General features: G+C 36.9%; 2 protein-coding genes across 2 annotated transcripts; one reads left to right on the forward strand and one right to left on the reverse strand.

Moving 5' to 3' along the window:
* Nucleotides 1-4,562: 4,562 nt before the first annotated feature.
* On the reverse strand, nt 4,563-5,244 carry LOC120009459. Its single transcript, XM_038860076.1, has 2 exons — nt 4,898-5,244; nt 4,563-4,839 (listed from the first exon to the last, which is right to left on the reverse strand). The coding sequence occupies exons 1-2, from the start codon at nt 5,242-5,244 to the stop codon at nt 4,563-4,565; spliced, it is 624 nt and encodes a 207-aa protein (XP_038716004.1).
* A 4,734-nt stretch (nt 5,245-9,978) lies between these two features.
* On the forward strand, nt 9,979-10,492 carry LOC119982001 (14 kDa proline-rich protein DC2.15-like). Its single transcript, XM_038825146.1, has one exon. It carries the CDS (start codon nt 9,979-9,981, stop codon nt 10,372-10,374), a length of 396 nt encoding a protein of 131 aa, XP_038681074.1. The 3' UTR covers nt 10,375-10,492.
* The last annotated feature ends 1,875 nt before the right edge of the window (nt 10,493-12,367 follow it).

Consider the following 12,367-nt stretch of genomic DNA (forward strand, 5'->3'; position numbering starts at 1 on the left):
ATTACTTGAATGCATATCCTTGTTTGATTGATATCCCAAGTTTGAACTTGAATGCTTATTATATTTTCTTGGTGATATGTGCTTATAAGCTAAGTGTATAAATTGGTATGCATGATTGAAGGGGGAGTAACCTAGTGTCATTAGGAGGCCATGGGTCACTTAGTGTGATAGGCTCCAAATTGGGTCACTTGGGTTCTATTAGTTCAATTGGTGTGTTGCCATGACTATTTGTTGATGAGAACTAGTTTTGATATTATTTGAAGCATGTTTATGGTCTTAAATCACTTTTGTGATAAAATCTCAAAAATGCTTATAAATCTTTTACAAAACTTGCATCAACCCCTTAGTTCTCCACTTTTTGAATTATTACAAAAAGGGGGAGAGACATGATGATAAATTGCATTAAAATCATTTGCCAAAATGCATATATAGGCATAACTTAAGGGGGAGTGTATATGCCATGATTGGGAGAGAATAGATGTTAAAGTAAGGGGGAGCTAAGCTTACTTAACTAAAGTTGTATATGAGTTTCAAAATTGTTTTAAATTGATATCATTAAACTTTTTAATGCACTTTGAATTGATATTAAATTCAATTACAATCAAATAGACATTTATATCATGCATGTTTTGTAATCATCAAAAAGGGGGAGATTGTTGGACCTATGGTCCTATATGTCTAATTTTGATGATATTAAATCATTTATAAATGATAATGAAACATTAAAGCAATATTTGATTTATATGAATTGAATTTAAATGACTATATATTTTTGAGATAGTGCTGGAAATTAAGTTTTGAAAACAAACATACATGGACTAAGTTAGAGCATCAATTTTCCAATTATCATATCTTAACCAATTTAGGTACAAATGACTTGAAACTTGAACCACATGCACATGAAGGTTTAATATATGTTCGAGGACTATAATCATGAGAAATTAAGTGCATCACATATATATTTGGTCATATGCTTAAATTCCGCCAAAACTAGGTTTTACCTAATTTTGTGCATATGTGTTCTTTGTGAACGTGGTGAACCAAATGAACTCCGATTTAAATGAAATTTCGTGTGCATCTTAGTTTCATCACTATGAACATATTTGATTTAGTAAAGTTCAAGAGAAAAGGTCATTTACACTGAGTTTGTAAAATGACTTTGAATTTACACTTAGAATTTATCGGTTTCACTATTAGTGATCTAATTGCTTGGTTGAGTGACCAAACGATTTCCGATTGTTATGAAATTTTACATGGACATTCTAATACATATAAAATGATTTATCATGCAGTAATATGAATTTTCTGGGTTGTTTTTCTAATGTAATTAACCTATGCGCTCTATATGAAGCTCTTTGAGCTTACATGCAATTGGGGAGTTCTACCTCCTATTTCCTTGTAGGTTAATCATCATTGTGGTCTCATATGGCTCAGAATTCAGTATGTTCAAGAGTGGTCGAAGTCCAGTTTCTAAGAATGAGCTTGGAGCTCTAGGAAACTATGAAAAATCCTATATTTGCCAACTTTCCACTAAGACACTTAATCAAGTTGAATGAATCAAACATTGAGGCTATTGGTTGTGGTCTTCATGGAGATACAACTCTTTTCAAACATGTGGGACAAACCTTGTCCTCTCTATCATTAGTGATATATTCTTGTTTGACATTTTCACTCAAGACATGTGCTACCAAGAAAGTTAGGATTGGTGCAATCAAACAAGATCCTTGACATTTTCACTCAAGACATGTGCTACCAAGAAAGTTAGGTTGGTGCAATCAAACAAGATCCTTGACTAAGGGATCACTTTTGAAGTCTTTGATTCAAAATGAAGGGACAAGATGGCATAGTACAATCTACATCCATGGTTGAGAATTAAAGAGAGTTTGAATGGTCAAGATTTGAAGACATACATTGATCAAATGGTTGTGCATAAGACAACTTTCTTGCTTGCAATTTTTGACTTAAAAGAGGAGCATGTGCAACGTCTATATGCTCTATGGTGGAGATTTGTTTGCTCAAATCATCAATGACCAAGATTAGGAGCTGCAATGGATGGTAGAGATCAACTCTTGAGGTTTGATCCAATGGCTGCAAGCATAGGAGAAAATTGCCTTTAAAAGAGGATCTTCCCTTTCATACAACTTGGAGAAGCAAATTGAAAATTATCCTTGAGAGAAACCTCTTGCTATCAAGTTCATCAATCATCAAGCTTTCTTGCTATTTGCTACAACAATCTTCTCCAATACAAGCCTCTACAATCAAGGACTTCTCACTACTCTTGCTTTTGCAAAAGGGAAGTTCCTATATCCTTTAGGCTTTGTTTACTTACAATCTAAACCTCTCTTGTTCTTAAAATCCTATCTTTGAGAGTGTTGCTGTAATCTTGAGAGTTCCACACCAAATACCTTTGAGGTAACCTGTGAGAACCTTGGCTGAAAATCCCATTGAGAAATTCCCTTTGTTAGGGGAAATTGTAAACATTGAAGTTTGAGGGAGTTCTTAGAAACCCTTGGTGTAAGGAGTTTTGTGGGTCTCTTAAAACCACACCTTAGTGGAGTTGGGAAAATCCTAGGTTGGTGAATCTAGGTAGTAGACGTAGGAGAAGGGTCTCCGAACTACTATAAATCACTGTATTGATTTCTTTGTTTACTTGTTTATATTTACTACTTGTTTCAAACTGCAGGATTTTCAAAACCCTAATCTGTCCAAGATTAGCAGACTGCCTTAAACTTTGAATTTTGATCTGAAATTTTGATATAGTGTTTATTAAGGTGTTGTGACATTGCATATAAAATTTCGTTGCATTTCGACATCATTTGATAGGTAAAATCTGAGTTGAAAAATCTGTGTGCAGTGTGTTACTTGAAAATCTGTTTTGTGCAATTCTTGATTATTTGATATTTGGTCATTCACTATATTGTATCACATCTTGCATTGGATTGAATATTGATTAGGAAAATCATTAGAGTCCAAATTTGTGTGCTACTTGTTAATTGCCATTAATTTGTTTAAATTGAAAAAGGGATTCCAATTGGAATTTGGGGACACAATTCACCCCCCCTCTTGTGTTAAACTCGATCCGTCACGAGCAAGGCCTGATTAAATCGGAATATATCCCTAAAAACCCATGCCTCCCTTCGATTTAGGCTCACATAGTTTCTTCTATCTTTTCCAAAGAATTTTCCGATTATTATTCGAACCACCCCACCAATATCTAGCATATGCTACCTGAATGTCACAATATACTACTAGGGAGCCTAAAACATGAGAGAATATAGGTGGGAATAGCCTGAATCACTGATTTAATAAGCACTTCTTGGCCTCCCATAGAGAATCTGCTCTCTTTCCACCCATGCAACTTCTTCAAAATGCGGTCCCTTATATACCCGAACTGCACTCGCTTATTTCTCATAACCACTGTGGGCAAACCCAGGTAAAAATCATGCTGGCGCACCACCTCAGTCTCAAAGATTGATTGGACTGTGCTAGTCATTTGAAAGGGAGGTATTTGGAGTGAAGGATAATGCACTCTTGGAATAATTAATGAGTTGCCCCGAAGCTTTACCATATAAATGGAGGCAGGATTTCACTTGGCTGCAATCCGAAAATTTTGCCCGACAGAAAATCAGGTTGTCATTAGCAAAAAAGAGATAAAAAATGGAAGGGCTAGCATGGGCTACCTTGATTCCTTGAATAAGACCACTGTTTCTGGCATTAGTAAGCATTGAGGAGATGCCCTGGGCATAAAGGATAAAAAGATACGGGGATAGCAGGTCTCCCTGCCTTATGCCCTGGGAGGGACTTAGGGAACCAAAAATCTCCAAATTAATTAGGAAAAAGTAAGAGATCGAACGGACACATCTCATAATCTAATCACACCAATAACTAGAGAACCCGAGCTGGATCATTACCGCTTCCAAGAAGTCCCATTCAACTTTGTCATACGCCTTACTCATGTCAAGCTTTAAGGTCGTATATCCTGAATGACCCACTTTGTGATTTTGTAACCAATGCCTACATTCAACACCAATTAAGACATTATCCGTGATCAAGCACCCGGGGATAAAAGCACTTTGAAAGTCGTCAATCACATCATCCAATACCAGCCGAAACCTATTAGTAATTGCCTGGGAGACTATCTTGTGCACCACATTAGAGAAACAGGCCGAAAATAATTTACTCCTTTCGGTTCTTTTACCTTAGGAATTAAGGTGATGAGAGTTTAATTCCAGCTTTTAACATCCCCTCCAACATTTAAAATATTCAACGCTGCATTTGAAATTGTCCCCCTAATCACTGCCCAATATCTCTGAAAAACAAAGCTAGCATACCATCTAAACCCGGAGCTTTTGTTGGGTGCATATCCCAGAGGGCTTTGCGGATATCCTCATCCGTGAAGGGATTCTCCAAAAGAGAATTAATTGCTGGGGTCACCCATGGTTCAATGTGACAAACTACTACATCTATGTAAGCTTTTAAAGGCCTGGTAGACTCAAACAAATTAGCAAAATAATCTATCACCACTTGACACATCTCATCCTTTCCTATACACCACTATCCATTCACATCCTCCAACCCCCAATTGTATTATGTTTCCTCCTTTCGGACGCTCTGGCATGAAAGTATTTTGTGTTTCTATCTCCATGTGCCATCAAATTAGTTCGAGCCCTCTGCTTCCAATGAATCTCTTCTCTCTCATAGAGCTGCTCGAGCTTCCTTTCTAGCGCAATAATAGCACTAACATTATTCTGATAAGCAGCATCTTTACGTAGCTCATGTAATTTAGAAGAGACTTCTTTTATTGCCCGACCTATGTCCCCAAATTTCTCTTTACCCCATCTACTAAGTGCATTAGTGCAACTTTTCAATAGGGCATTCACCCCAACAGTGCCCCTACCCTCCAATACTACCCCAGGCATCCTCCACAACCTTACTGCATTCGTCCTCTATAGCCCATATTTCTTCAAAATGGAATCTCCCACGCCTCCTTTGGACTTTCCTCCATTTCCCTATTACATCATGAAGAACTACCTGAATAGGTCTATGATCTGAGTGTCTAAACTCCAGATTATAACACTTAGATAGCGGATATAGTGCCCTCCAGCTACGATTAGCACAAAAATGGTCCAAAAGCTCTTGGATAAAATCACCAACTAAGTGTTTATTAACCCATGTGAACCTGTTTGTGGACACAGGTAAGTCCTGAAGGTCTCCTTGGTCTAAAACAGTAGCAAATTGACTCATTGACTCAATATTTTTTGGTTGCCCTCCAATCTTCTCTTCATCCAGCAAAATCTCGTTGAAATCCCCCCAACAAGCCAAGGAAGTTGACAAAACTCATCCATCAAGCTAAGTCTCTCCAAGAGTTTCCAAGATTGTCTCCTTAAGTCCACTCTAGGATAGCCATAGAAGCCAGTGAACCTTCATACCTTATCCCCATGAGAAACAATCGTATCCATATGACCTTGAGAAAAGGATTTAATAGAAATTTGATGAGGATCTTTCCAAAAAAGGATTAGCCCCCCTCGCCTTCCTTCGCTATCTCTAACAAACATACCATCAAAATCCAAATTAACTCTAAGAGCATTGCATTGCGTAGAAATAAGCTTAGTTTCACATAAAATAATAAAGTAGGTCCTTCAGCCGACACTAATTGGCTCAACTTCTTGAATGCCCGTTGGTTCCCAAGCCCCCAGACATTCTAGCAAATACAACTCATGGCTCTCAGTGGTCCTCCAAAATAGTCAACTGCCTATCTCCTTCTGCATTCTCAATTTTAGCTTGTTTCACAACATCTAAATTGGAAGTGGAAGTGCGCTTTGTGCCTGAGATCTTCTTCGTAGTCATTATCGAATCTGAGCCCATAAGAAACTGTTCACCACGAGCTCTAAGTTTCCACATTCTCCTCTCAGAAGACTGACTACCTGAAACAACTTTACTGCCCTTACAACCCAATTCTGCCTGATTAATCTTTGCCTCCACACCCTGTCGTGTACATCCACCTCCACCACTTGGCTTCCCCTCCACACCAACCTCCTCTCCAACCTGTGCACTTCGAGAATTTTGCTCTCCCAAATTGTTAGAATCCCCAACAACTGATGCAGTTCTACCTCAAAAATTCTCCTCCAGGCCACCCACCACAAACGCACCATAGGTTGGTACTACCTCTAGAGTCTCAACACTATGAGATTTTGTCTCAGTAGGTGTCTTCCCAACATCAAGGGAATCTAAGAGAGAAGAACTGCGACGGTCACCCTTGGGAAGCCCAGTCTCGACCTTTAACCAGACACCAAAAGAGAGCTTATCCCTATTACTCTGTAGATCGTCAAACAGGTCCTCATCACACTCCCTATCTGAGTGTTCGATCCTACCACACTTGAAACAAAACGCCAGCAGTCGTTCATATCAGAACTCCACGAACCTCTCCTCCGACCCTAGATTAACCATAGCCCTACGAGGGAGGCAACGATCAAGATGGAAACACACCCTAACCCTTAAGTACTTATGCCATATGTGACCATCCTCATCCGTATCCACCTGCAGCACCTCTCCAATCCGTGACCCCAAGTTCTCCCGCACGCCAATCGTCATTCCTCCAATTGGTAGATTGTGAATTTGTACCCATAGAGAGACATATTTAAACTCCATATCCAAGATCGATTCCTTAGCATCAAAAGGTCGAAGGGCCACCAAGTGATTATCAAATGTCCATGGCTCTATTGATAGAAAATTTTCCTACCTCCTGGCATCCGTAAACTCGAAAATGAATAGTCTCTGATGATTTTCCTTCAATGAAAAGGATTTATCCTTCCAGATATTCCCAATTGAAACTCTGAGTGCATCCTTCACCACATTCTTGGGGCTGAAGACCCTCCCCACTAGGCATCTTGTACTGCGAACATCAGGGAATGAAGCAATGTCGAGTGCAAGATCAGCTACCTCCTTCTCAGAATCAGTCAGGTACATACCCTGCAACCTTTTCTCCACATCTTCATCCATGTTTTGTTAGCAACCTTCACCACTACCACCCTTAGCTCTTCAAATGTTGAAACCATCAATTATAACGAATAATCCTGATCCCTGCTAGACATACTGTCTCTGTATGTAGCGAATTAGGGTCAACAGTACAATTAAATGCTAAAAAAGTGATCAATGTAGAATAATATTAATTAATATCTCATACGCTAACAATTAATGTCAAAAGTGGTCAATTTAAAATATGGTTATACTAATTTGATTATAATAGTATTACTATAATATATATTGACATTTGTATTTCTGTTGGCACAATGAGTGAATTGTGATGCAGCCGAAAACCTAAGATAGTGACTGAACCAACGTTTAAACCAAGGACACAAGAAACCGGAATCCAGCATAAAGAAAAACACTCTCAAAATATTTTTATAATTGTTGAATGACTTTCATATGAGGCTAGTGGTGGCAAAAATTCGGTTTCGGGTCGATTCCAGGTCGACAACAACACGTGTTTATATGTTCGGACCTTGAATCGGATTGAATTTCGGACGTACATAATTGACTAAATCTGGATTGATTGAAATCCAGACAAGTAAACTGAACAATAACCTAATCCAGGTTAGAATCCAGACAAGTAATATGGATAAAATTTTGTGTTTGTATCCGGACCCTGTTTTAAACCGCACAAAAATTTTGTGTTTGGATCCGGATTTCGTACATATAACTTATGTTCAAACTTGGTTTAATCTGGGTCGGACAAATTCGATCATCCGAACAGAATAAAGTTTTGCCACTCCTAAAGGAGTCTACAACCATAAATAAAATAGGAAACAAAATACGTAATAAACAAAGAAACAATCGCAAAGAAAATCGTCAAAATTAGGAAAGTGTTAAAAAATAACAGAAAAAACTAATTTGAAGCCATAAACAGTGAAATTTGACCAAAATAACGAAAGCTAGTTGTAAAGCGACTAGTCTTGACGACCCATATGCCGAACAGAGTCAACATGCTAAATTTTGCGTAATTTCAAACATGTGACTTTCCAATCCTACATAGTTGTATTCCTGCAATTAACATTAGTAGTCCTACATCACATTGTGTGGATTCTTGACTAGTATAATTGACTATGGAAGCAACCACATGATCGCGGCTCTATGTCCCACTTAGATATGACATAAAATAAACAAAAAAGATAAAGATCCCAACAACTGGAATCCAAGTTATCCCTGTTGTTGAGGTGTATGCACAAAATTTAATGTGCACATGATGTAACTAAGATAATTGGGATCCTAATTGTTGGGATCCATACATTTTTGTAAAATAAAGTGCTAGTACATGCTTAACATATATATCTTTACATGAAATTTGTCATCAAAATTAATTATAACTCAATGGAAAAAATATGTAAATTAAAGAATGCCAACAATTAATAGACTGTCAATTGCGGTTAATCATGTTTGCACGATCAATTGATGATAAAAGGCGTTTACTGCCACTAATCATTGCCTATAATTTGTGCCTAATTTGAGATGGCCATGTCCATTAATCAATAATTGTCTAAATATTGTTCCAGCACATTGTATCTTACTCGACAAATTAAATGAACTCGACATGCATGCTACACATACGCACACACACAGAAGAATTCTCTCATAAGGTTCTAAAGTGAGTTCCTAAAATGAGATCCTAACTTTTAGGGATCAAAACATTTTTTAAAAAATTTGAAAAAAAATATATTTGTATTTTGATCGATCTTATCAATCCAACGACATATTTTTTTGTTCGAAACAAAAATCAAATTCAACATGAAAAGTGTATAATAATCCTGGATTGTTTGATATAAAACAAAAGACATTTCATACACATTTCAGGTTGCATTTGATTTTTGATTCGAATAAAAAAATATCGTTGGGTTCGTAAAACCGATCAAAACACAAATATATTTTTTTCTAGATTTTTGAAAAATGTTTTGGACCTTAGAAGTGAATCCTACAAGTTATGACCTCGTTTTGGGGACTCACTTTAGGACCTCATGAGAGAATTCCTCTATGTATATATATATATATACATACACAAATTCTCCTATGTGAGTGTGAACCTACTTTTCAACCTACTTTTCAACTATAGAAGTGACGGATCTCACAGAAAATTTGTGGTCCCCACATTTGTTTTGTTTTATTACAACTATTGGATTTGAAGTTCACAAAATTAATTTACATAGGTAGAACTTCTATATATATATATATATTTTTTTTCATCATTCAATTTTCTGGCAAAAAAGATGTTACTCCACAAAATTTGTAATATAATTTGTAAGGAATGAATGCTTTTGATTTTCAAATATAAGTCATGCATGGGAGTGACTACAATGATCATATATTTCCGACCAAAACAATAATAGTAGTGTGAGATGGATTATCTATTTAATTTGTGATATGAGAAGGAATTGACAACTAGCCTAATACACAAAAACCAAACCATCATAATCTTGAAGCGACGAAGCCCTTTCTTGTTTCATGTTTCATTTTTATAATTTCATTTTTAGTGTATAACATGCTGTAGAGAAAAAAATTCTCACATCCCAAAAAGAAAATGTTCTCACATCCCAAAAAAAAAAAATTATTCCGCCAAAAGACAAGTGTATAGATATACTTGCATGTAATTTTGTGTAAAATTGTCTTGATAATTACGCATATATATGAAAAATTTTGATTATTGTGTTTGTGATAACTAGTCAGTTGACAAAAAATTCCAAATTATGCAATAATATCAAGAATCTTTGAAGTTGTCTTCCTTGTTGCATGACAACTGGTATATATTTTAGAGCCCACATGGGTCTCATTCTCATTCTAATATATATATATATATATATATAACGAAGGCAATTGGGTTTTCAAATCTCCATCTATAAAACCCTAAACCTAATTGCACAATTCCCCACCACTCAAGTAGCAACAATCTCTCACACTTCATAAGTTGCAAGGTAACGTTAATTAAGAGATATGGCTTCAAAGGCTTTAGCATCAACCACTCTCCTCCTCTCCCTTAACCTCCTATTCTTCACATTTGTCAGCTCCAACTATGTCCCATGCCCACCACCACCGACCCACAAACCCCACTCTCCACCACCAACTCCCAAGGGCAAGTGCCCTATAGATACCCTAAAACTGGGTGTTTGTGCAGATGTTTTGGTGTTGGTTAAGGTTGTCATTGGATCTCCACCAGTGATGCCTTGCTGCACTCTCATCCAGGGTATTGCTGACCTTGAAGCTGCTCTCTGTCTTTGCACTGCAATTAAGGCTAATGTTTTGGGCATCAACCTCAATGTTCCTATTTCATTGAGCTTGATCCTCAATAATTGTGGCAAGAAGGTTCCAACTGACTTCCAGTGTGCTTAGAATCACTACTCTAGCTATTGTGGGTTTTCTCCTTTTAGTGTGTGTCTTTTTTTTTTTTTGAAGTTCAGAATTTCATTAGTACTATTGTTTTTGGTTGGTAGAGAAGACACCTCAGCACCTTTAATTTCTTATCCTCTAGATTCTATTATATTCTTGTACCAATATGGGTATTGTTTCTGTGATAATAAATTGAGTTGATTCCTTGATTTTGGACTCTATTATTTATTTAAGTAAAAGATTTAGAAAAAAATTCAAAGCTAAATTTCGATCCAAGTATGTCTTCCTATTATTGTATTGTAGCCTAAGTTTTGTGGGCCTGGACTCTCAAATATAGATAATTCCAAGTTTTAACCATCAACAACGTGTTTTCTTAGAGGATAACATCTCTTAGTAACTCTGCAAGTAAGCGTGTCTTTGCGAGAGCACTATTGGTATGAGTAACCTCCTAGGAAATCAAAGCCGTGCGGGCACGATGTATCTATGGGAACCGGACAACCCAAAGCTGACGCAGGCAGAACAACAAAGGATCAAACCAACGTTTGATTGAAACGATCAACACTGAAATCCACCAGAAATTTGAGAGAAAACTCTCTAGCATTTTGATATGTTTGATAAAATGATAGATAATGACCACTAGGGCTGGCTACAATCCTAATATGATCTAAATCGTAAAATATAAAATTATAAAAATATCTCTAAAAATAGAAAATGACCCGTTTTGAGGCTTGAAACGATGAAATTTCATGAAAAGAGGGTGAGACTAAGCGCCAAAGACGCCAATTTATTGTAGGTGCCCACCTGAAACTGTTGCAAGAAGGTTCCAATTGACTTTGAGTGTGCATAGAATCACTACTCTAGCTATTGTGGTTTTTCTCCTTTTGGTGTGTGTTTTTTTTTTTAAGTTTGGAATTTCATTGTTGATTTGTTATGCTATTACTATTGTTTTTGTTGGGTAGGGAAGACTCCTCATTACCTCCTTTAATTTCTTATCCTCTAGATTCTATTCTATTCTATTCTTGTACCAATATGGATATTATTTCTATGATAATAAATTGAGTTGACTCTTTGATTTTGGACTATTATTTAAGTAAAAAAATTCAGAAAAAAATTGAAAGCTAAATTTCTATCCAAGTATGTCTTTCAATTATAGTATAGTAGCCTCAGTTTTGTGGGGCTGGAATCTCAAATATTGATAATTTCAGGTCCTAACCATTAATAACGCATTTTCTTAGAGAATAACGTCTTGTAGTAAATCCGTAGTTAAGTGTGCTTCTGTGAGATAACTATTGGGATGAGTGACCTCCTAGGAAATCAAAGTCGTGCGTGCATGATGTATCAACGGGAACCGGACAATCCAAAACTGACGCAAACATAACAACAAAGGATCAAACCAACGTTCCATTGAAACGAAACAATATTTCGTCGGTATTTACTTTACCGAGGAGCTTAATACCGACGGAAAAATTTCGTCGATAATTATTATTACCGACGGATATTTTGGGATTACCGATAGCAAGGGTAGATGGTCGTGATGTGGCACAAGATCTCCCTGTTGGCCGAGCAGCTGTCAACCGACGGAATCCACAGGCGAACCGTGGTAGACATGTGCCGCAACCAGCACATCACGACGTCATGGAGGATGATTCTGATGTTGAAGAAGCCGTGGATGATGTGTATGGTGATGATGATTTGAAGTTTGATGAAGGTGGGATATTGTACGAAGAAAATTCAGAAAATTCTCAATTAGCCGAAGGAATTGAAACTAATCAAATCTCACAAGAGCCCGAGGAGCATACATGTTCTAGTGATTTTAAGGAGAAAGAGTTGGAAAATTGTTCAAAGAATATAATACAGGTTGAGGTTATGGAGAGTAAAGAAGAATTCACAAGACAAGTTTTGATCGAAGAAGAAGTTAGAGAAGAACTTATGCACCATAATGACAAAATTTTTGTGATTGAAGATGCAGATTCAATTAAAGACCATATTATTCACG

Source organism: Tripterygium wilfordii, chromosome 2, assembly GCF_013401445.1.
Source record: "Tripterygium wilfordii isolate XIE 37 chromosome 2, ASM1340144v1, whole genome shotgun sequence".
Taxonomy (NCBI): Eukaryota; Viridiplantae; Streptophyta; class Magnoliopsida; order Celastrales; family Celastraceae; genus Tripterygium; species Tripterygium wilfordii.